Here is a 26,219-nt window from a genome sequence, read left to right as displayed (position 1 = left end):
ATGGCATTATAATTTTTGACATTTTTTATTTTCAAATACCGAAATTCCTAATACGGGGAAAATATGTTCCAAAAACTGAGTTTTTTTTTTAGAAAAGTGCCTACTGTGACGTTATTTACCATGTGATAGTAAGATTAATTTGTATTTTCTTAAACAAGATATAGGGTTATACAAATATGGAGCTTTTTAGTGGATCAGTGGCTTTTTAGAATATTTTACTCAAACCTATTTTTTTTTTAAACAAAGTTGGCAAAGTTTCGATAGGTCTGGGGCGACTAGGTCCCCTTAAGTGAGCCACGTATTACTTTACACGCTTTTGCATTAAGTTCTCTTTTCGAATCATATACAAATTTTATATAGTCTCAATGAAATTTTTTTTCTACAAAGAAAAAAATACAGGGACTTTTTTGGGAAAAAACGTAAAAAATACGGCCTTTTTTACGTGTTCCAACTTTTTATAGGTACGAGATAACTGTTAGCAAGTTGTTTTGATTTTATTCAGAATTTTATAGCCAATACAGCTGATATATTCAACCCTCCGTAATCTCGCCATATCTAAAAAACAAAATAAAGATCGAGCAAATTAAAAAAAAATAAATAAATAAACCTAAATATCTCTTGAACTGAAAGAGATAACTTACATATGTATGCATATTTTTTGTAGATCTCCTTAAGGAATATTTATATTTTAAATTACAGCTCATTCGGATCATACTTGGATTTTTGGAGATGTTTTTTAAAAAATGTGAGACCCGAGATAGAGTGTAATTTTGCTAATTAAGCGAAAAAGGATTTATTTACAACTTTTGTGTCTTTGGTGACCCTCACTGAAATTTTAAGACAAAAAATTTCGTAGAATATTTTAATCCTTAAATGTCCGTTTTGAAATGACTTTTTTTTGATATTCTCGAAGAGAAAGAGAAGAGATGGAGGGTTAAGATCTTCCACGAAAATGATGCCCATAAAATTCCACAATATAACTCTGACAATAAGAATTCTCTCAGATGTTAACTTACAAAAATTTTTTCAGTTAGTATAATGCTACCTTCGATCAAAAAATTCAAACTTTGACTCACTATAAAAAAAAATTCAGACCAGCTGGACTATAAGTATATTCCACAAAAATGATCTACTCAACATGCCCTTTCAGAACTATATGATCGCTATTCTGTTCCAATCAAAAAGTCTCAAATTCTTGGACAGTGTTATTATTTTCTTGTTAAATAAATAACTTTGAAGCCTCATAACTTTTTAATGGTTAGCGGAAACATTGGTGCCGTTTTGCTAAGCTTAAAATACTGCATGTTTAAAAAAATATAAAACTCTTTTTTTATTTTTTTATGAGATTTGCACCCCCTGTTTTAATTCTTTCGACATCGTGGACCAGGCTGTATGTTTTCCTGTTTTTAAAGAATATTTTATTTTTCAAATGAAATTCTTTGAACATTAAACAAAATAAAAATGTGACCTAAAAAAAAACAAATTTCTAATACAATCGCTGTTAGTTCTGTTAGTTCCACAGCTGTTTACACTTTGTAAAGATTAAAAATATTATTATCGAATTATATGACAGATGGATAAATATTAGTTTTAGCCAACTTTCACTGTAACTACATAATACGTGTTTATACTATATATAATACATTCACACATACGTTGTATGTTTATTTATTTAATTAATTATTTTTTTTTATAAACAAAAACATAAATATTTATATATGTATGTTTTTGTACGTATTGTAATGTTGTTAATGTAAAATTTAATTAATTAAATTTATGTTTGACATTTGTTTGCTTATTGTGCTTAAAATATACCAATACATATAAAATTAAAAACGAAATGTTAACTTAAAATTGACAAATTAAAATAAAATCCACATTAAAAAAATATTAACGAAAATAATTGATTTATGAGAAATGCTTGTAAGAGAGTAAGTAAGTAGGTGGTCAACAATATGTACAAAGAAACAAAGATGCAAAGAGAAAAACAATTGAGATTGATATTGATATTGAAAGTAGAAAGAGAGAAAAGAGAGAATTAGAATAATCAGTAAAAGAAAGTAGAAGTATTTCAAACTGCATTGAGTTTATTTTTTTTAGTTTTTTATTTATTTATTTATATTGTATCAATTAATAAATAAAATCGTTAAAAGTTGCTGATAAAATGTAATATACATGTATAGTTTATTATATAACTATGTTCAGATTACACCAGATCAAGGGCAATTAAAAAAAAAAGAAACTGTATTTACAATAACTGTCAAAAAATAGACATGCAGAAAATTTAACCGATACATTGCTATTATCCTTTGTATTTAATATCAATTTATCTGCATGAACACATTAAATTTCATCCTAATTATACACTTTCCATTAGTTGCTTCAGTCAATATAGACATTTGCTCTAGAATATTTTTCAGATACAAGTTATTCTCGATTAAATGGTACTATATATTTATTATTAGTACTTCATATTTGGTTATTGTTTTGAAATTGCATACTGATACTTTTTTCAATACATTTTTATCACATATCTCCCATAAAATATTTGCTATATTGCAAGAAAATTACTTAAGATTGCTTTAAAAACTATCGAATTTCAAATAGTTTGATTTGAATAGCATCACATTCCTGTTTATTTTATTATTGGTATCTTTGCCATATTTATAAGCCCTAAAGAATTGTGATCATTTATTAAAAAACAATTATTTACAATACAATACATTACACAGGTCAACAGCAAAAAAAAGCCTTCACTAACCATTGTATAGATTTGATACATCATGGTTACCTAAGTACAAAAATGGTAAAATGTTTTTGGAATATTTTTTTTTTCTGAAATTGTGAATTTTTTTAGATGTTTCTTCACATAATTAATGATAACTCAAAAAGGGGTAGTCCGATATTATTGAACGACTTAAGAACGTTCAAATTTACATAACCTATAATCTGTTTATATATTGCGTTTTAATCGCCTCAGTAATTTCCGAGTTATAATAACAAATTGAAGCAAAAAAATATTTTTTACGTGAAAATAGCTAATTTTTGTGTTTTAAAAAACTCATGTGAAGTGAATTCGCTCATTTTCACAAAATTTAACTTTTTTATTTTATATGCATCAAACCATGTTATGTACACATTTTTATAAAAATCATGAAAAATCGAAAACGGCAGAAATTGTTTACTTTATCGCAAAGCCAAATGTAATAGGAACAAAATGAGATATCGATCATACTTATCGAACTAATCGTTTTTGAGTTATCATAAATTATGTGGAGAAACATTTAAAAAAATTCACAATTTAAAAAGATATCTATCCATAGAATTTAAAAATTTTACCACTTTTGTACTACTGGAACCACAATACATCAAAATTGTGTAGTGGTTTAAAGCCTCCAAAATTTTTTCGATTTTGTTGCCCTGTGTTATCATTGCGCATTTAAAATATTACGAGTACTAATGTGATTCCACATTATCGAACATTCTTACTTAATGTGTTTTTTTTTTTGTTAATTCAAATTGAATTGATAACTTTGTTTTCCATTATTAATAAAAAATATTAAAATTATTCAAATAATTTATAACAAGTGAACGAATTATTCTAAATTCGAATTATTGTTTGAAATCGATAAAAAAAAGAGAATAATGTTTTGTAAATATTATTAAGCTTATATCCATGAGAATATTCTTGGTAAAAATAATTCTTAAAAATGGGTTTAAAAGAAATACAAATGTAAAACTTCTTGATTCATACAATTTAATATGTACAATTAAAAATGTACTTGTTTTTCCCCCAAAAAATTATGTCAATGTCGATAATATTTAAAACAATTAGAGCAATATTTTGAATGCTTAAAAGTTTATAACCTTTATTCATAATAAAATTAAAAAGTTAATTAAAGGTTGAAGCCGGATTCACAAACCTAGCTACATTTTCAAGGGATGTTTACAGTGGAAGCAACATATTTATTTAAACGCAGAAACATAGATATGGGCAATTCCATATCATCGTACGTGACATTTGTAAGCCTATAGAGTGGAATAGATTTTGCAAAAATGTTCCATTCAGAGGGTACTAATATATTTTTAAATAATAAAAAGTTCTTACGAAACATTGTTGTCCCAAATATCTAGCGAAATAAGGTTATATCGTACGTGACATAAAACGGAAGTCATGTAGAAATATGCGATAATATTCGAATCGTGAGAGGCGTTATGTTTTCTTTTAATTTCTTACACTAAACGAAATACCTTTATAATCCGTCATATTTAAATAAAAACAATCTTTGGATGATTTTATAATAAATAAAATTTAATATCGTACGTGACATACCGTACGAGACAGATTTTTCTCTTATAATAAAACAATATATATTCTGTAAATATATGTATACAAAAACTAAACAAATGAATAGAAAATATACATTCGGTTTCAATAAACAATTCGAAAATAGCAAAAAAACAATCAGAGTCAAATTCATTTCATACTACAAGCTAATTGGGAGCCTACTTTTCGCCGCAATTTTAGCCTAAAACATGTCAATTAAATTAAAAATTTAAATATAGTCAGTTTAAATTATTATTTTTGCCAATAAAATGTTGTAATAAGCTCTAAATACTTACACATGTAATATTTTAGTGTTTTCTCTTATTCAAATCATCTTGAAAAATAGTTTCAAGGGTTTTTGGGTTTTCAGTTTTCAGTAGTCATTGCCCATATGTAAATAATTGTTAAAATAATAGTTTTTGCAATTACGGAAACAAATCTATTATGAAGTGGGCTTCATACTTTGATAAATTAAACTAAAATATGAAACATAAAGTCTAAATATGAAAACCAGATAATTTAAAAACTTTCAAAAGGATAAAAATCCAATAAATATGAAATCAATCAAAATACAAAAACAACTTTATTTAAAAAATGTTATGTAAAACGTTTAATGAAGAAAATTGGAATATATTTTTTTGCCCAAACGTTATTACTATTTTATTATAAAACAATGGACAACCTAAAGTATTAAATAAATCTTTGAAAAATTAGCGAAAAGTCTTTGAAGAGGTCTACCGAAGTTTTCTTAATGATTTATGAAAGCAGATGAACTATTTTTCAATTTAAATATATGCTTTTAAGATTAACAAAAAAAAGAAACAAGTAAGAGTGTTATATTCGGATCTGGTGAATCTTGTAAACTCACCATCAATATGTGAAAATAAAATCTTTTTCTGTTGTAGGGATTATATGGACCGAACCTCAGAAAAGGAGGGTGGGGGTGTACATTTGTATGGGGGCTAGGTGAAATCATGGACCGATATTTCCCATTTTCAATGCCAAACCTTATCTACAGAGAGTATTTATGGAAAATTTCAGCCAGCTAGCTCCTTTGGTTTGGACCCTATAGTGTTATCAACAGACATCCATAGCTATATCGTCTTAGAATCTTATGAGGATCCAGTATATATATTATTATACCCATCGCCATGAGTGGCAAGGGTATATATAAGTTTGTCATTCCGTTTGTAATTTTTACATTTTTCATTTGCGACCACACAAAGTATATATGTATGTATATTCTGGATCGCTATAGATAGCGAATTCGATATATCCATGTCCTTCTGTCCGTCTGTATGTTGAAATCAACTTTCCGAAGCCCCCAAATAACTTACATACATGATTCATACATCAATATATCGGCAATTCTCGGTTGCTATCGGCTCACATGGCGACAAAATCGGCCCATAAATGGCTGAGATATTAGGAAAAAACCGGGAAAACCTCGATTTTTGGCCTATTTTTGATCTATATCTGGATAACTAAGTCATTAATATAGACAACATGGATATCTAATGATAGATATTTAGAAGTCCATTGCAATGTATATAAGGCTATAGTAAGTTGGACCTACAATGGGTCAAAATCGGGAAAAATATTTTTAACCCGAATTTTTTTTCATCAAAAAATTTTTTTGTCATAAATTCTTTATTTAAAAAAAATTTTGAAAAACAATTAAAAAAATAATTTTAATTTTGTTTAAATAAAAATATTTTTAAGTATAATTTTTTTATTTCGGTATGTTACAAAAGGAATGACAAAATTGTATTATAACTAGTGTTTTTATTTTCGTAAAAATAATACTTTGATTAATAATACTTTGGTTAACATATATTTTAGTAATATTCCAAAAAACTTTTGGAATTATTTAAATTTGATCGAAATTTATTTGGTTAAATATTTTTTTAAACAAAAAACGTATTTTTCGTTATATATAGTGGAGTCATTCATATAGCCATGTCAGTCGGTCCGTCTAACCAAATAACTTACATACATGATTGATACAACTTAAAATCGGCCCACAAATAGCTGAGATATACCCCAACAATTTTATCACTCCAAATTTTTTTTCAACAAAATTATTTTTTACTAAACATTTTTTTAATATTTTTCTTTAAGTTTACTTTGGTGAAGGGTATATAAAAGTCGGCACAGCCGATTATAGCACTCTTACTTTTTTTATTTAAAAAATGATTTGAAAATCTGGCCTTTTGTTATTTAAAAATGGAAGAAGTACCTTGAAAAATATTTGTAATTTTTTTTGACAATTTTTATATTAGCATGAGAAACAATTTCTCATATTTTTACTCAGGTTTTTCTTGGAAGGAAATTAACCTATTATTGATAAAATATCGAAAGTGAAGCATAAAATACTTTTTAAAAAAAATTCTATGGATCTCAATCAATCTGCTGTAAAATCAATTTTTTTTGAAATTAATTTAACCAATAATTCTAATTAAGTATATAATTTCATAAAAGGAATCGTCAAAGAGAATTTTTTCCCAGACGATTTTGATGTTTTTCAACACTTCAAATTCCCTGCATTTTAAATGTGAATAAATTTCGCATTATTTTTAAATTAAAACGCATTTTTAAATGGAAGAAAGTTTGTTTTATTTTTAATATAAAACAATATATTATATTTTAATTATTTAAAATATAAAACCGAGAAAAATTAGATCATCAAACACAAAAGTGCGATCCATTTTTTGCTCACATTAATGGTGTTTTCTTTTCTGACACAAAATGTTGCCTATATATTTTGTACCATTTATTAAATGTTACCCATACCCTCATAATGTGTTGCATTTTTAACGATCACAATAGAACAAAAATCATTACCATTTATGCAATTTTCTTTTATGTGGCTTCGAAATATTATAAAACTATACTTTTTGCTTACATAAAAATTTCTAACCCTTTGATAAAATTGAGGGTGAAACATGTAGCATATATTCAGGTTCTTTATTTCGAATACATTTTCTGTCCTTTCTTTGTATGCCTCCTATTAATAGCTGCACAACTTTACTTCCCACTTCTACCGTTATTCCAGCATATTTATTCCACTTTGTTCTCATCAAAATCTGGTTATTTACTGTACCTGCACTCTTTTTCAATTTACGTTTAACAATTCTCCAATATATCTCGATTGGACGAAGATTTTTGCAATTTGTTTAATTGATGTGTTTTGCTATAACATCAATATTATTCTCATTATACCACTTCATAGTTGTATTTGAGTAATGACAACTTGTCATTGAGTAATGACAACTTGACTAAAACTTTGTATCAGATGTGTGATGTCTTATAAATGACAACAATCGCTTTTCCAAACTATCTTTTTATATATAATTCTGAAAATTCTTTAAAAACATTTCTGAAAATCTTGACTCTTCTAACAGCAGCTGCGGATTGCCTGCCAAATTAATATTTTTGTTCAACTTTACGTATTCATATTTAAAGACCACACAACCTCGAGCTGCCGAGATGTAAAATTTCTGACCTGATATCTACCAAAAATCAGATTTTGGGTTTCTTTTAACAAGACAAAGTCGGATTTTCTAGATATTTGTGCACAATTTTATCACTAGCTTCTTTTTCCATTGTGTCTACACTTTTTAAAACTAAACATAATGACTTGCAATTCATTTGTTGTTAAAAACATATGTAAATCTTTTTCCATTTTGATAACTGGAAGCTTTGTTATGATTACTACAGTGCGTACGGATTTTAAGTGGCCACTTCTTTAAATGCATCATTTATGCCAGAAAAGAAAACACCATGTACAAGTATTATATTTAGTTTAACTTTAGAAAAACAAATAACGTTTTACCCCCTGTCTATACTTGACAAATATTAAACATAAGAGGCAAAAACAGTTATTCACAATTGAAGTTGAACGGGTTTACACCATTCATATATAAAATTTTAACTTCGACCTTTGATAATTCATTTTGCTTATCAAAAGAATAAACTACAGAAATTTAAAACAACAAAATACTTATTTGAAAATAGAAAGCATTTTCAAAAGAGCTCCCAACACATCCGCAAGGAAAGCATTAGCTCAGTACTCGGACTATTTGGTACGAAAAGTTAAGGCCAATGCTGGTTTAGAGACCAAAGACAGAGCACGGAAATTGAAGACAAGTTTTGTAAACAAAATTAAGTATGTATTTTGATATTAAACAATTTGACGGGTGTTCAAGAGGATACTCTTTGGTACTCCGAATGGTACTTTTTTAATATTTTAAATTATTTAACATATCGAGCCCTTAGCATTAAATTATCGTAAGCGACATTTTCTAAATTTTTTTTATTGCAGAAATTAAAATTTTAATGACCGACTGATGTTTTAGCGTTCTCAGAATATCAAAATTGTTAGTAACTTCAAAAATATATAGATATTATTATTATACAAAATTTATTTAAAATTTTTTTTTTTAATATTTAGTTCGGATTAAATAATATTTTTTTCCGATTTTGAGCCATTGTAGGTCAAACTTAATATGGTCTTATATACGTCACTGCACAGGTCTTTGAAATATCTATCATTAGATATCCATATTGTCTATATTAATGATTTAGTAATCCAGATATGGGTCAAAAATCGATGTTGTCCTTGTTTTTTCTTTATATCTCAGCCATTTGTGGACCGATTTTCAAGAATTTAAATAGCAACCAAGGAAGAATTTCGGAAATATTGATGTATCAATCGTGTATGTAAGTTTTTTGGGGGCTTCGGAAAGTTGATTTCAACACACAGACGGACAGGGATATATCGACTCCGCTATCTATAACGATCCAGAATATATATACTTTGTGGGGTCGCAAATGAAAAATGTAGAAATTACAAACGGAATGACAAACTTATATATACCCTGGCCACTCATGGTGAAGGGTATAAAAATTTTTCTCATTTTTGGGATTTCTCAAAACATTTTTAGGAATTGCCTGATTCACGATAACAAATTTAAAAATTGCTTTTTATTTTTCCATTTTCAAATGAAAAATCTATATAACTGTAAAATTTCATTAAAAATATTGATAAATAAAAATAAATAAAAAACATTTTTTGTCATATTTTTCAATAAAGTATTCCATGAATTTTTTAATTGTCAAAAGTTATAAATATTTTTGAAAAATAGACAAATAGCTTGAACGAAATTATATTATATCGCATCATAACATTTTTAATTCTATGTATAAATTTCAAAATAATCAAAAAAACCTTCTCTTGTAAAATTTGTGTTTTGTCGCTTACGATAATTTGGCGCTAAGGGCTCGATATATAGTAGGTAAAAAATGTTATCTGTTATACTGCAGAGTGAAGTACTTTTTGAATTTTTTATAATAACACAGTGATACAAAAGTGAACGACAAAAATATGCAGGAATTCTCATGTAGCAATTCTGTTTTGTGGGAGTCCATACTTTTAGTTTTTCTCGATGACTTCTTCGTTTTAGTGAAATAACGATATTCTTAAAGTTAAAACTTCAAAATATCAATAATAATTTCTTTAGAATCTAATTTTAAAATAGCTTCTATTAAATTTTAGAATAATGGTCCCAAAATCATGAAATCCAAAGGGGGAGATTATTAGTACTTTTACTTTATTCGAATGGTACTTTTTGAATAATTTATAATAATGAAACTAAAATCATGAAATTAAACACGCACTAAGAGGGACGTTTATGCTTTATATATTTTTCATAATATGTATGTACTTTTACCATTTGGACCACTATTTACCGACTTACTGCCACGTTTATGTTTCATTTAATTTTCATATGAAATATTGAAAATCATCCACTTTTTGGTTTCAGTTCATTTTCATTTTACTGAGATTGGTTTCCAAAGTCCGGATTGCTTAACTAGTATTTTATAAAATACAAAACCGTCCTTTGTTTTCAGAATACATAATATGAGGAGCCGCAGAACAAAAGGTACTTTTTTGAAAATTTAAAAATTTTGGGAAATTGATTTTTTCTAGAAGATTTCAACCCAAATATTATAAAAATACCAAAAAATCAATTTGTAAAAGAATTCGAAAAAGTAACTTTTGTTCTGCGGCTCCTCATATTAGTTACGGATTTCGAATTCTAAGCATCAATTCTCAATTCACAGTCATTATCATTACATACATAACACATATACGAGTACTATTTTATGGAAAAGGGGAGTGATGTAATTGTGAATAAACATATATATATATATAAATACTTAGTACGTTGTGCCACTTAGTTAGGAATTTTAATTGCTGTTTTTATTGGTTAAATATATTGTATATTATATTATGTAGATATGTATTAACTATTTACGTATGTGCCATAGAGTTTAGAGTACATTTAAAGCTACAAGTGTTTTCAACATTTAAAATATTTTAATTTTGTTCTCAGTGCCTACACATTTTTGTTTTTGTCGCCGAATGAGAATAAGCTACCAGTGTAGGTTCAGTTCAACACAATATTATATAAATATGTCTAAATCTAATTTTTACTACATGTTTCCAAAATCATCCATTCAAAATGTTGCACTCAAATGAAGCATAAATAAATAGTTATTCAATTCACAATAAAATTAGTTTGTTTGTATTATTCCAGCTGCTCTGTAAAATCATACAACTTTACAACATCATCCATGAATCAATCAACTATTAATGCATATTATATTAAATATATGTAGGTATGTATCTAAATACATATGTATATGTAACTATATATAGATAATTAAGTAATACAGTGCACTCGCGATAATATGAACTAATTAAATCCAGGCCAGTTCACTTTTGCAAGATTGTTAATATTTGCGAATGGCATCTAATTCCCATCTACAGCTAGGGAAGTCCAAAAAATTATTAAGCTGTTGAATTAGAATTTAGCTGCTACCCTGTTGATTTATATATTAACTCTGTGTAGATAGATAAAATACGTTTAAAAAAACAAAAATAAGTTCTTCATATTTTAAAAAGCTTTAAAGTTCATATTTTAGAGTACCCTATGGAAGTAAAAAGTGTTCATATTTTGGGGTGTTCATATTATCGCGACTGCAGTGTATTTTGAATACATATTGGTTTGGTACAATAATTACCAAAAACTTTCCATATTATTACATAAAGACAATTGTACTTTTCATTATCGTTATCATCATCACCATTTCCCGATTCCAATTCCTTTTAGTTTACAATAATATAAATAAAAGACAAAAAGATAACAAAATTAACAATTATAGTTAAACAGATCCAGTGTTTATATGAAAATAAAATCTATAGCCTGAAAATGGTTAAATTGGTTACATTTCCAGTCAATACTGCGATTCCCTAACATATTATGCGAATCTGTAACCCCGAAACATTTCGACTAACACACTATACACACACACAAGTACTAAAGGGTTTTTCAGAAGGTACGACGTATTTTGTTTTTGACAGTTATCGAATAGGATTGAAGTTGGCTTCGCAGTTTATGTCATTTGATCATGCTTTAAGAACGTTTGCAAATTATTACAGTTTTTTTTTTATAAAAGTTTACTTTCCAATTTTTGATCACCGAAACCGTCCCACACCTCGTTCATGCCATTAAATCCTTTTAGACTAAAATCGTTAGAATAGCTGCAGGCCAACCTCAAACGCGAATGGTATTACGGCCGATTTGTGTGTTCGAGTCATGGAAAATTGAGTCCAAAGTATTCACTCGTTCCAAACTTAACTCGCAGAGAATTTACCTAACACTGTTATTTACATTCATAAAAATGCTGTTAAGTAGGCAACATACTTTTTATGAATTTCTATATTAGGTAAATTCTCTGCGAGTTGTTAAGTTTTCCCTAATTTATTTGCCACGTAAAAAACATAAGGTGGACATGTTATATATCAATGGATAGGGGATTTTGACTATTTTTTAATAATTAAGAAATTCATTTAATACTTTTTTTGAAAAATAAGGCAAAAATTGCTTTTTATTGAGTTTTTGCAAAGATACAAATCTTTCAAATTTAAATTAAATTTTTATTTATGAATATTTTTTAATAAAATTTTACAGTTATATAGATTTTGCCATCGAAAATATAAAATTAAAAACTAATTTTGAAATTTGTAATCAAGAATCCCGCATTTCCTAAAAAAATTGTTGAAAAACCCCAAAAATGAGTTTTTTTAGTTTTTTGGTTATAATATCGATACCAAGGGCGGGGTTATCGGAGTGCTTTACAAAAGAATTAAAAACATATTTGGCCATCTAAAATGAGTTACTATATTTTGATATCGAGTATGCGATTTGAGAATTTTTGTCCTAAATTTTAGATAAAAAATAGTCGTTTTTTGGATGGACCTGGTTCAAATTTGTTTTCATTTAAAATATTTACTGTAAAGTTAGCTTTTCAAAAAGTACAAATTTGTAATACATCTTCTTAGAAATTGTTTAGATAACTTAGAAATAAAAAAAGTTCTTTTTTTCCAAAAACTATCGAAAAATCGACTTTTTAACATTTTTTAAATTCAAATACTTATAACTTTGGAGTCAGTCACGATTTTTAAATAACTCTTTTTCTGTTTGACAGATATTTTTGCATGCGTTTTACTAACTTTGTAAATGGGCTTTATCTTCCAAGCGGGTGATCCTAACCAAACAAAACTTGGGATAATTGCTTAAAACACTTTTGGCTAGGATATAAAGAAATTTCAGGTCGATCCGATTATCCAATTCAGAGCTACAGCATTTTGAAAATGCAAAACATACCCAGGTATGTTGCCGTTGGCATAAAGGTTAAAACAATGGAAAATTAGAGTCAACGAACAAAAATTTACATATAAAACATTTACATTGCGTAGAGAATCATGCCCCACTATTCATATCAATAACCAAACAATCTCGATCGTCGCCTTACATGGAAGAATCATATAGATGCAAAGTTTACTCAAATGAAATTGAAATCAATTTAAATTAATTGGCTCATTGGCAGAAACTCTACGCTTAGTTTAGATTGTAAACTTCTACTTTATAACATGATCATAAAACCGATATGGTCAAATGTTGAAAAAATCCAAAGACGCCAAAACAAGTTTTTATGGATGATACACAGAGCTCTAAACGTGCCCTTTGTAAAAACTGAGATCAATAAACACGTAGAAAAATATTTAAAAATGCTCGAAATCCACCCAAATCCACTGGCCCGCAACATATTAGATAACAGTGGCGCCACATTCGATTATGAAGGAGGGACACTGCAGACCTAATCCAAAGACAAGACAGAAGAATGCCAATTTAATCAGAGCAACAATGGATAAACCATTTTTTGTTAAATTATGGTTATTAGATATAAGACTTCAAATATTTGTTGTTAGTTCATTAAATAATGAAGACACAATTGGGGTATTCACACGGTCTACTATTTGGTCATATTGTCCTAATATATTGTGATAGTTTAATCAAAATTTTGTTGTGTTTCAAACCAAAAAGTTCTAAACTAATAAGACTATTTGAACTATTTTTATTGTTTTGTCATAAAATAATACTTTTTTTTGTTTAAAACACAACAACAAGCAGACCGTGTGAATACCCCAAATATATATGTAAAAGAAAATTAAGAAAAGAAATTCAATGTAGGAATGTTCAAATCGAACGTCCACAAACACTACTCCCCCTCCCATAATCTATTTTCCTGAGTCTGGTCCAAGATGAAAAAAGAGAATTAATTTAGTTTTTTGTTATTTTTTGCTAATTGAATCATAATATCGGTATCCGGGTTTTGGTTTACCAACATATTGTCAAATACTGTTACCGAAACGAAAATAGATTGAAAACTTTAACCGATACCGTTATTCGAGGAACCCAAATCGTTCGAACCTAGCATACTATGGATAAAAAGAAAATGTTGTTCCTAATTACTTTTAAATAAATATCGATACAAAATAATGAATTTTTGAACCTTTACTCTTCAGAATTCGATAATATTTGTAATATTCCATGACCATACAAAATTCAAAGCTACCAGAATTTCGAAATTACCTTCACTTCAGTTTCTATATACATATAGGTTCAAAGTTAATAGGGTAAATCACACTTTGTTGCAAACATCTTCTACAAACCTTGCACATGTTCGAAATCTAGCGTACGTGCTATATTTTTCAGTAACACAACAACAGTAGTAACCTTTAACTTATGACGTGAAAATTTTTGACAAAAATTTTAATTTAAAAAACATTTTTTCGTTAATATTTGCTTTTTAACAACAGAAAGCAAAATGTTATTTGAAACAAAAATGCACTTTAAAAAAATGAAGAGAGGGTGTACAATTTACCACCACCTCATAAGTTAAAGGGTAATATAGCAGTTGCAATATATGCATGATTTGTAGGGTAGTTTGCAACGAAGAGTGATTTCCGCTAATATTTTTTAATAGATGCGTGCAAAATCAGATTATGAAATTTTTAATCTCATATCAATGAATCGTAGATTTCAAAGTTTTTACTAGAAATCTGTTTCTCATTAAAACAGGATGTGACTTAGAAACTCGATCTTAACTACAGAATATTTCAAAAAATCTATTTTTTTCGAATTTTTATTTTAAAAATTTTTTTTTTGGTGAAAAAAAAATTCGGATTAAAAAATATTTTTTCCGATTTTGACCCATTGTAGGTCCAACTTACTATGGTCTTATATACGTCGTTGCACAGGTATTTGAAATATCTATCATTAGATATCCATATTGTCTATATTAATGACTTAGTAATCCAGATATAGGTCAAAAATCGAGGTTGTCCTGGATTTTTCCTCATATCTCAGCCATTTGTGGACCGATTTTGCTGATTTTAAATAGGAAACTTCTCGAAAGTATGTCTGACAGAATTATTGAAGATTTGGATCCCGAAGATATCTGGGGTCTTCAGAAAATTGATTTCAACAGACGGACAGACGGACATGGCTTAATCGACACCGCTATCTATAAGGATCAAGAAACTTACCCTTCTCACGAAGGTGAAGTGTATAAAAATGATACATATCCTTTGTTATAGAACAAATTTCTGGAGCAATATCATGTGTTCAACAGAAAACGATTTTTTATGGAAATATATTGAAGCTAGGGTACATAGAAATTGTGCGATTTTACACCATTCTTATATAAAATATCAACTTTGAACATCGATAAAAGACAAACCAAAGTGAATTTAAAATTCTGTATTTTGAATGATCATAATGAACCTGTGTAACAAGTTTTAACAAATTTGGAACGGGTAAGGATCGATGCTTTGTAGAAATAATAATACAATTTCTCTGCTTAGTTAATTAATATTCAATATAGTTTATATAAAATGTTTATTTTGCACTTATATACTTAAATATGAACAACGAATGTATGAATTTCAATGAATATGAAATACTAATGAATGAATGTGATGACATTAATGATGACATTTTGAGGAGAATTACATTACTATTTATATGTATATTTTTTCATTATACATACATACATACATTTAAGTATTTTTTTTAAGATTAAATGCAATCATAAAATAGTACAGAACACAACACATCATATAATATCATAGCACACGGACATACACTTTAATTACTACTTGCTTCACTTTTCTTTAAATCTATCATCTGGATAATAATGATGGAAGCCTTCATTTGGCAATGAGGATTTTTGTTATTGGTTCTTTAAATCCCAAACCATGTTCTCTCTTAAGTTCTATAGATATATAATTGTATTTATATTACTAGAGTTGTAAAATCTCGGTACTTTTGACTACTCAATACTATACTCAATATATTTGTTTGGGATACTCACTCAATACTACTCAATACTTTTATTATTACTTAAAAAAGAGTTTCACTTTTTCACTGAAATATATTGGAGTTTTCAGATATTGTAATGAAAACTACAAATCTGAAAGTATCGAGTAGTAGTTATTTTTTGGTATTGAGTACCGGGAAAATATACAGTGTTGAGTACTGAGTACCCAAATTTTATATAGAATTATTAATAAAAATTATTTTCTGTGAAGATTAAGTGAAGGACAGTTTTTTTTTTGTACGAAAAAAAAGAGTAAGTACACATTGGTTTGTTAATATATATATATAGTCGTGCTTGGAGGAATAGCACATACACATATAAAGTAGTTGTGTTCGAGAGAGTTAGTGAGAGCAAATTCGAATACTTACGCGTCTTTTTCGTTACAACTCCACCACCACAACCACCACCACCAACAACAACACCACCACCGGCGGCACCACCGCTAAACGAAGGTGAAGAATCGTTACGATTTGGTCGTGTGCGCATATCGCGCATTTGATATTTAATATTCGGTACAGAGAGTAGGCGTTGATCGCGTTTTTCTTTAAACTTTTGACGCGGAGGTCTGGTTGGGGGAACAGCTTCATTAGAGGTCACTGTCCCAGTGCCGCTTCCAGAGGCAACCGTAGACATAAGTGGTAAATTGTTTGGTCTTGAGCTTTGATTGCCTGTATCGTTTGCAAAGTCTACACGTTTTGCTGACTGTTGGACAGTCTCGAAGAGATACTCCGGTGGGGCCGTTTCTTTCTCCTCGGAGGAGAGACCACTTTCAGCCTGAGCATCTATTGCATCGGCAATATTACTTTCGGTCATGCTTTCGCGTGCTTCAAGCCCCACCACAACGGGATCTTTGGGCGGCGATTGGTCACTATCTTCTGGCGAACATTCTTTTTGAGTATAAAATACGGACGAGCTCTTTGGACCCGTCCCGTCATTTTCATTGTTCATATTTTTGCCTATTTTCATATTGACTTTTGATAATTGACGCTTCAGATTCTTCTTCCATGACATGGACATTCGTCTCTCCGGCAGTTCTTTGGGAGGAACTGACACTTCTTCACGCATAGGACTTTTAGTCGGCATACCGCCAACAGCACCCCTCTCATTGTCCGGCGATACTGGTCTAGATGAGTTCGATTGATCCAGACTCTGACTTTGGTTTGATGATAGTGTTTCATTTGCCTCCGGTATATATTCAATTGATGGACTATCTGGACTTGTGGTGTCGTTGAGCTAAATCGATTTGCAAATCATTCATATCAAATTAAAATAAGGAACCATCAATAATTTGCCCTAAGAAAAATTATTTTTTTTTTTTTTGTTTGTTTTCATTTGTTTTTACTTTACTTTGAACTATATGTATGTATAAAAAAAAGCAATATAATTTATACTTCGTCAACTCTTTTTCCGGCTAATCCAGAAAACGAACAATTATTTAATGAGAGGAATACAATTAATTCATTCATTTAATAAGTTCATTAATGAGTTGGTTGTTTAGTTTTTAACTGTTTATAGAAATGTTCGATCGGAATAATTAGTTAATTAATTAATTAAATATTAGTTGCTGTTTAAAACTTTTTACTCGATATAATGAAAAACGTTCGTTTACATTTAAACATGACCAAATACACAAAAAAATATATATTTCCGTGCACTAAAATAATTAAAAAATAATATTTATTATTGTTATTTACCATGCTTCCTTTTTTATCTATGCATTGGCTAGTCCGTCAGAACACTCTCCAGTCAGTAATAAAAATCTAAGTTATACATTTCATTATTCAATATGTCGATGTGGATTTTTGACAGAATCGTCTTAGATAAAAAAAAAATTCCAGTTACACTTCAAACGCTTCCTACATAGATAACCCACTTTAAAGTACTTAATAAGATACATTTAATTGTAATTTTATCCTAGGAGATTGCATAATTTTAAGACTGAACTAACATTTTGGGAATTGAAATATTTTAGGTTAAGTCTGGCAATAAAAAAACTTTTTTCCCATTAAAATTGTTTGCCAAAAATCCACATATATTTAGTTGGTATAAATTGGATAGAGAACATTACAGTAACTTCGGGTAATGTGGACTACCGTTTTGTTTCTTCTAAATTCTGGACACAATATATATGGATATTAAAAAAGTTGTGAAGCAATATATTAGCTAATATATTCCCTAATTGTTTTTGCAGTTGAAAATTTTTTCCGTCAAAGGATAAACAAATTATGTGAAAATATTGTAAGGAACCCAAAAACCAGCATTAAAAAAATTGGAGGGTAATATGGACCACTATATGAGGGTAATGTGGACTAATATTTAATACATAAAATTCATGAATGATTAAAAAATTTAATTTCAATATATTTTTATTTATACAAACTAATATGGACCAGTAGTACATAATCAAGTAATTTAAGTGGTCCACATTACACGAACTTGGGTTACAGTGGTAAAAAAATATTTTTACCTAATAATCTAAATGTGCTTAAATTCTTATCAAATATATGCAAAACTACGTGTCCACTTTAACTATATAAAACAACCAAACATTAAATTCTACAAAGTAACTGTACCAAATTTTGTTTCTTACTTGAGCAGAAAAAAATGTTGAGCACGCGCATTAATTTCAATACAAGAATAAATAGCCAACATATCAATTACTCATGAAAGCAAATGTGCAATTGTGGTTTCAAACAAATTGTAAAATGTACGACAAATCAGTTTTATCATACCTTCAATAGTTTCTGAAAAAAGACACTGGTCCACATTAGACGCATAGTCCACAATACCCGAAGTTACTCTACTAAACACTTAAATAGTTTATTATTCTTGTAAGACAGATTTATTTATTTAAAAAAAAAACACACACACAAGGACTTTAATTGAGTTGTCTCATTTATGAACAAAATGCTTCACATCCATCAGCAATTCACTCCAACCAGCTAGTTGTAGCTATACAATAATTTCAAAACTTTAACACAAACAACAAGAAAATTTATGTTTTCCCGGTTGTTTTTGTAATTGTTCTGTAGAACTGTAGAACTACCTTTACCATTGACTTAATCCTTCAAATGTAAAATTTTACTCATGAACAACACAACTCTCGACTTTAAGAATAATTGATACAAGTTATTTTCCAATAACCCTTACGAGAAATAATAAAAAAAAAATTGTTTAAATAAACTGTATATCGGTAAAAGAAGCTAAAAATTTTGGAATTTAGACACCAAAATAACACAAGAAAATCAAGCCGAACATTTCAAAACATTCAAATGACAAATAAGTTCAAGAGATAGAAAGTGGGAAGAGACACAGCGCTGGAAACGTCCATTTATTTTCTTTACACACAAGATAAAATAATACTATTTATGTATATCAAGAATTATAGGTACTAGAGTGCTCCAAAAATATTAACTTCAGAATTTTCATCCATTGTAGAAGGAAACAATATGCCATTAAATAACACTGTCCAACAAATTGAGACTTTTTGATTGGAACAGAATAGCGACCCTATAATTTATGGTGATAATTTTTGTGGAAGATCTTAACCCTCTATCTCCTCTCCTTAGGGGTCAATTTGCTATAATTTTTTGAGGATAATTTCAGTGCGGTCACCAAAGATACCAAAGTTGTAGATAGAGCTCTTTACGCTTAATTAGCAAAATTACACGCCACCTTGGGTCTCACATTTTTTAAAAAAATCGCCAAAAATCTATTTATAATCCGAATAAGCTGATATTTAAAATATATACTGGCTCCCTTTTGAAAAATGTTAACGTTTTTTTTAATATATTCCATGGAAAATGTGTTTTGGAAAACTTGTAACTTTTCATATGGACGAGATAACTGTTAGCAAGTTGTTTTTGTAATATTCGAAATTTTATAGAAAATAAAGATGATATTTTAAAAAAAAATTTTGAACTTCCGTAGGCCCGATATATAAAAAACTAAAAAAAGATCGAACAAAATTAAAAAAAAAATAAATAAATCTAAATATCTCTTGAACTAAAAGAGATAATTTACATTAGTCTCCTTAAGGACTATTTATATTTTAAATTTCAACTCGTTCCGATCATACTTGGATTTTTGGAGATTTTTTTAAAAAATGTGAGACCCGATATGGCGTGTAATTTTGCTAATTGAGCGTAAAGGACTTTATTTACAACTTTTGTGTCTTTGGTGACTGACTCCCACTGAAATTTTACGGCAAAAAATTTCGTAGAATATTTTAGTTCTTAAATTCTTTTTTGAAAGGACTTTTTTCAATTTTGTCGAAAAAGGGGTCAAATTAACCGTTAAAGAGAGGAGATAGAGTGTTAAGATCTTCAACAAAAATGATCCCCATAAAATCCCGCAATAAGAATTCTCTCAGATATTAACTTACAACGTTTTTTTTTTCATTTAGTATAATGCTGCCTTCAATTAACTTTGACCCAATGTAAAAAAAATCAGTTATAAGTTTATTCTACAAAAATTATCTTCTCAACATGCCCGTTCAGAATTATAGGGTCGCTATTCTGTTCTAAAAATGCTGTTGGACAGTGTAATTATTTTAATGTAAAATCTAATTTTAATGTAAAACAATCGAAATGTGTAAGTAAGTATCATTGTAACTAGAAATACAAGACAAAAATCGGCCATTAATGTTTCTCAGGCCACTTGAATAAGAAATAAAAAAATTTACATATTTTGATTATATATGACGTTATGCTACGTACATAATGTCAAAAAATATTTAAAAAAAATGCCTCAAAAATTTAGATTTTTTAAGGCAGCTTTTTTTTAAATTTGTTAAATAAATTTTAGAATTTTTAGTTCATCACTAATGGAAAAATAACAAAATAAAAACATAGGTTTTTCACTCTTTAATTTTGGCGAATAAACCCAATTTCTTTATTGTTATAGATTTTAATTAAAACCTACTCAAAATATTATAATCCAGATAATTTTAAATATACCCCGGACGTTTTACTAAAAACGGACACCGTTAACCCTAAAATCGTTAATGTCAAAAGTAAAATATTGGATGGAACTTTTTTATGAAACTGAGAAAAATATATCTTAAAGTGTTACATTTACACATAATGGTGGAACAATCGATATTAACCCTTAAATGCACTAGTGGTCAAAATGACTCCAAACTTTAAAAATCGTGAAAAACTTTGTCAATTTGAATATTGCTAACCAAATATTAATGAAAGTATTGTTTATAAGACAATAGTAAATTAAACCATTTTGAACAATCTTGATAAATTTTGAACCAACATTAATGCCTGATTTTTGCATAATTAGAAAATAGGTTTGTCGTTTAACTGAATGAATGAATCGTGTCCCATTTAATTCTAAAAAACATTTAAATTACCATCATTCAAATTGACAAGGTTTTTCATAATTTTAATTTTGATTATTCCATTATTATTTTCAATGTAGAACATACATAGATATATTTTTCTCAAGTTTCATAATAATACAAGCACAAATATGTATAACACAATATTTCACTATATTTTCATTACAAATTCAAAATATTGAAAAGTTTGACCTTTGACATCCACGATATACGGGGTATATTTAAATTAAATCGCAGGTACGAAAAAACTATAGGAGGTATTGACATAATTTGTTTATATTTTTATTGCCTCTCGGCTCTTAACTGATAGAACAACACTGCTCCTGTCAACAGTCATCTCTCACTTGGCAACTGTCAAAATTTAAACAAGCTGCGTCATTTAGTTTGTATGTTTGACAGCCATTGATGGTAGACTACCTCGTGACTTGAGGAGAAATTGGAAAAAAGTGAATTTCGTCTCCTCATTAAGCATTATTTTTTGCGGAAAAAATCCATCACTCATAGCGGCTAAGCTTGATAAATACTATGGGAACTCAGAACCATCAATTTCAATGGCAAAAAAATCGTTGTGGTCGTACAAGCACAGAAGATGCCGAACATTATTGAAACCCAGTTGAGGTCTCTACAGCCGAAACAATGGAAAAAAATCTCGATATGGTGTTGACCGATTGAAAGTTCGAGAGATTGTGAAAGCCATAGGTATCTCACATGGCTCAGTGGTTTCAATTTTGTATGATCACTTGGGTATGAGAAAGCTTTCGGCAAGATGTATAGAGTAATTTATTTTATCAAAAAACATTTGTTTCATTCAAACAATTGGGAACTTTGTGACCAAAGTGATGTTATAAAAACTCTAAAATTTGTTAAACAAAATTTAAAAAAAAATTAAGTTTGAAAATTTTCATACTAGAAAATAGAAACCTATCATCCTAATAGTTTACAGAACGTGTTTCAACATTCCAAAGAACAATTCTAGAGGAGAACCTAAATATTTGTTTCGGTTATACAATCTTGGAGCACTCTTATAAGAACATTAGGTTAATTTTCTATTTAGTACGAAAATTATTTGGGAATTTCGAGGAGTGCGTTTCACTTGATATAAAAGTTTTACTTGGAAAATTTCAGTCAAATCATTTTATAGGCACATCGCAATTTATACAGAAGTAAAATATAGAAAGTAAAAAATAGTGTTCCCAGGCCATATCTAAAGTAAAATGCTGAAAAAATATTACTCGTTTCGAGAAAAACTATTTTCATACTTCTAAGATTCATAAAAGATCTGATATGAATTTCAGTTTAACTACGACGATACGGTTATCAATTCCCATTTGCGGTCAATAAAGGTAAACTTATTTACAACCAAAATTTATAAAAAATAAAAAAAATTCATAATTTTTTTTACTGATAAGTATTTACCGGCTAAGTAAATGAACACATCTATAGAAGTGTGTCTGATAGAACACGAAGGAAGATGCCCCTGGTATATGTATATATATAAATAAATTGACAGCGAGTTTCTGAACCAGTTCAGTATCGTAAGCAGTGCTTGAGTTAACATCAAACTGTATTACCAGTCTTGTTTTGTTTTTTAATGTGTGTATTAAAAGAGAATGACTATTTAAACTGTTGTTGTGTAAAATTGAATAAAAAAAGAGTTATTACAATTTTTAAACTACTTAACGCTAGATTGACCAAAATTGATAGTAACGCCTTAATAAATCTTATATTTTCCATTACATGTTACTTGGATCACATAATGGTTTGCGAAATTTTTAATAATTTGAAAATTTTCTAATCGATTTTTGACCTTTAGATCTTTTTAGAAAGAAAATAGATTATGACATAATATTTAATAAGATTTGTTTCAAAAACTAAATACTTATATACGCATTTCAAACTTCAGAGCCGATGCGGCTTCGGTTAACATTATCCGATTTGACTTAAATTATCAGCATTGCAGTTTTATACCAAGTGTCACATTAAATCGATCCGTACTTTTCGAAATTCTACAAAAATAACAAAAAATCACACTAATGTATATATAAATTTTCGGAATGTTGGCAATATAAACAAATAGATACATACATATATTTCTTTCTGTTTAAGTTAGATTTGCGAAATTAATGTTAGAATATGATATTTTTGCCTCCAACTTAGTTAGGTCTGCAACTCGTCTACGACAAGGCAGTAATATAGTTAATAACTACAGACTACGTGTTTGCACCTTCTACTAGGTAATATTTTCTTTTCAATTAAAAAGATCTACGTATCAGTTTTTTAACATAATTTGATTAATTTATGTTATAGATTTATCAGATTTGCCATCTAAGTCAACAAAATATATATTTGAGCCACAAAATATTTGACTTTCTATTATTTACTAAGTGCCGGTTTACACCATGATTTTTACGACGTCGTTTTTTCTTAATTCTGTTTTGATTTTTTGAGTTTGTGGATAAGAGGGGTGAGTAAAAGCAACTTTAAAAGAGAATTAAGAAAATACAACGTTGTAAAAATCATGGTGTAAATCGGCACTAAGTCTTCTTAACTTTGCAGCATATTTGTAGTCCTAATTTTCAACTAAAATTACATTAATTCCTTTGTTTTATTTCTAATTGGCTTAAGTTCATCTTTCTAAATGCAGACGAGAAATTTAAATAAAGTTACAATATCTTGTTATTAAAATTGTTTGCAAAATGCATACTTAAATTAAGTACAAAAAATCATGATTCTAATTCCTTTCATTGTTTTACTAAAATAATTTCCCTGAAATCAATCAATCAATCATTTGAAGTTTTTTTAATCATTCATTTGGTGTTATTATATCATTGAATTGTAAATTGTGATTATTGCCTCCAACGAGCAAAAAAAAAAAAACAAAGAATATTATTCGTAATCAATTAATTAACGGACACATTTAAAATTATTTGCATGCGTAAGAGGGGATTTAATAAGATTTTAAAAATTATTTATAGTATTATTGCATTAATAAGCCACACTCTACACAGTTGTCAAAAAGCTTTTGAGTTCAAGGGTTGTTTTTTTTTTTTGGTTTGGTTTTTAAGACTCACAAAAATAATAGAAAATATAGTAAAAGACACAGAAAGGGGGTGGGGGTGGTTTGGAGAAGATATTTAGGAAAATGGGGGAAAACATTTAAATATTCTATACTTTCAATATATAGGTATTGTACTTCCACTTTACTTTTAATGGAATAATGAGTAAAAAAAACATTCCAATTAAAAACGATTAATAATGGAAACAAATAAGAAAATTAATTAAGTAATTAATTATAAAAATCTAAATAACTACCAATTTTTACTGAAAACAAAAAAAAAGAAGTAAAATTTAAACCCAAACAAGGAAGTGAAAATAAAATTTTCCAAAAAAAATATAGTTCGTACAAAGAAGCAAATTCAAAATTAATATTACAAATGCATTTTTATATGCTGCCTTTAGAAACTACAGAATGCAATTTAGAATTTCGATAACAAAATAAAAAATAATATTCTTAGAGAGCATCAATTTTATTTGAAAAATAATAAAGAAAACGTTTTACGACATGTATTTAACTTACCTGATCAGAACTGGGCGAACGACTTTGTTCATCTTTGTTTTCAATACGTTTTGGACTTTTTGGTGTTCTTGAGTATGGGTCATGGGCTCCATACAGATCTGGACATGCTACGCTTAGCAAACAAACCTTTTGTATAATATCTATTATAACAAGTCCATATTCGGTACCATAAGCCATTCTAAAAACAAAAAAACACACACATAAGAAGAAGTCAATGAAAAACTAAAAATATATGTACAAATTTAAAGGATACAGAAAAATTGAGATGTTTGAATATTTCGTATACTAAATAAACGTTGTTGTTATCAATTTCTACTTACAGTCCATAATTTGAGTTGATACACAGAGATGTCACTTGAACGACTCTTCTGTTTGGTCCTGTTGTTAGGCAAACCAATTGTGACTGAAACCCAGGCGGTTTTCGCTGAGCGCCTGTTTTGACTCGCAACAAATTATCCGTCTAATCAGGACAAAAACAAATTAAATATATAGATGTTTAAAAATGCAAATATGTATATCCTGAATCCTGAGGATTACAGATCTTATTAATGAGCTACTTGGTATAAAAATGCAAAGCAGAGAATTTGTGTCAATTATAATAATGGTAAACCCTGCCACAGTGGCTCTGAAGTTAGAAATGCATTTTTCTTAAATTTTTACACAAAATGTGTTATTAAATATAATTTAACGGAATCTTAATCTATACAGAATTGTCTGTCGAAAAATCGGTTGGAACATTTTCGATTTATTTTATTATTATAATATTTAAATTTGTTAGTTAGATAATGTTGAATATTATTTTTTATTTTTGTACAATATTTTTTGGAATTTTACATTTTTTTGTAAAATATTAACAATATTCATACTGTATGTATATGTTTATTTGAACTATATTTCTACTTTTTTTACAACTATGTCTTAAAAAGTATATATTGTAACGAATTCAAATTGATGAATTTAATGGCCTGTAACGGCTGCTTGCAACATTCATCATGTTTATAAACATTTCCATCAGTAGAAACTTATATGTTGATAAAGGTATTTATAGACGGCAATACTGAGTATTAATATTTGTCAAAAACTCAAGTATCATAATACAATTTCATCGTCTAAACAAAATTTGTATTAGATTTTCAAAAAATACGAATAATTTTTTTTTGATTTACGGTCGG

General features: G+C 28.3%; 1 protein-coding gene across 2 annotated transcripts in view; it reads right to left on the bottom strand.

Moving 5' to 3' along the window:
- Tomosyn (syntaxin-binding protein tomosyn) overlaps window positions 1-26,219 on the bottom strand; it is a 108,517-nt gene that overhangs the window by 27,390 nt on the left and 54,908 nt on the right. Inside the window, exons 13-15 of one of the 2 annotated variants that reach the window (XM_065506608.1) lie at window positions 25,368-25,507; window positions 25,048-25,225; window positions 16,489-17,353 (exon numbers count right to left, since the gene is read on the bottom strand). In XM_065506608.1, coding sequence (XP_065362680.1) covers window positions 16,489-17,353; window positions 25,048-25,225; window positions 25,368-25,507 — 1,183 coding nt within the window. The remainder of the gene's footprint in view (window positions 1-16,488; window positions 17,354-25,047; window positions 25,226-25,367; window positions 25,508-26,219) is intronic. The other variant, XM_065506609.1, reaches the window with a different exon arrangement.

Source organism: Calliphora vicina, chromosome 4 (genome assembly GCF_958450345.1).
Source record: "Calliphora vicina chromosome 4, idCalVici1.1, whole genome shotgun sequence".
NCBI lineage: Eukaryota > Metazoa > Arthropoda > Insecta > Diptera > Calliphoridae > Calliphora > Calliphora vicina.
Note: the sequence above shows the minus strand (reverse complement) of the source record. Positions and strands in the feature narration are given on the sequence as shown.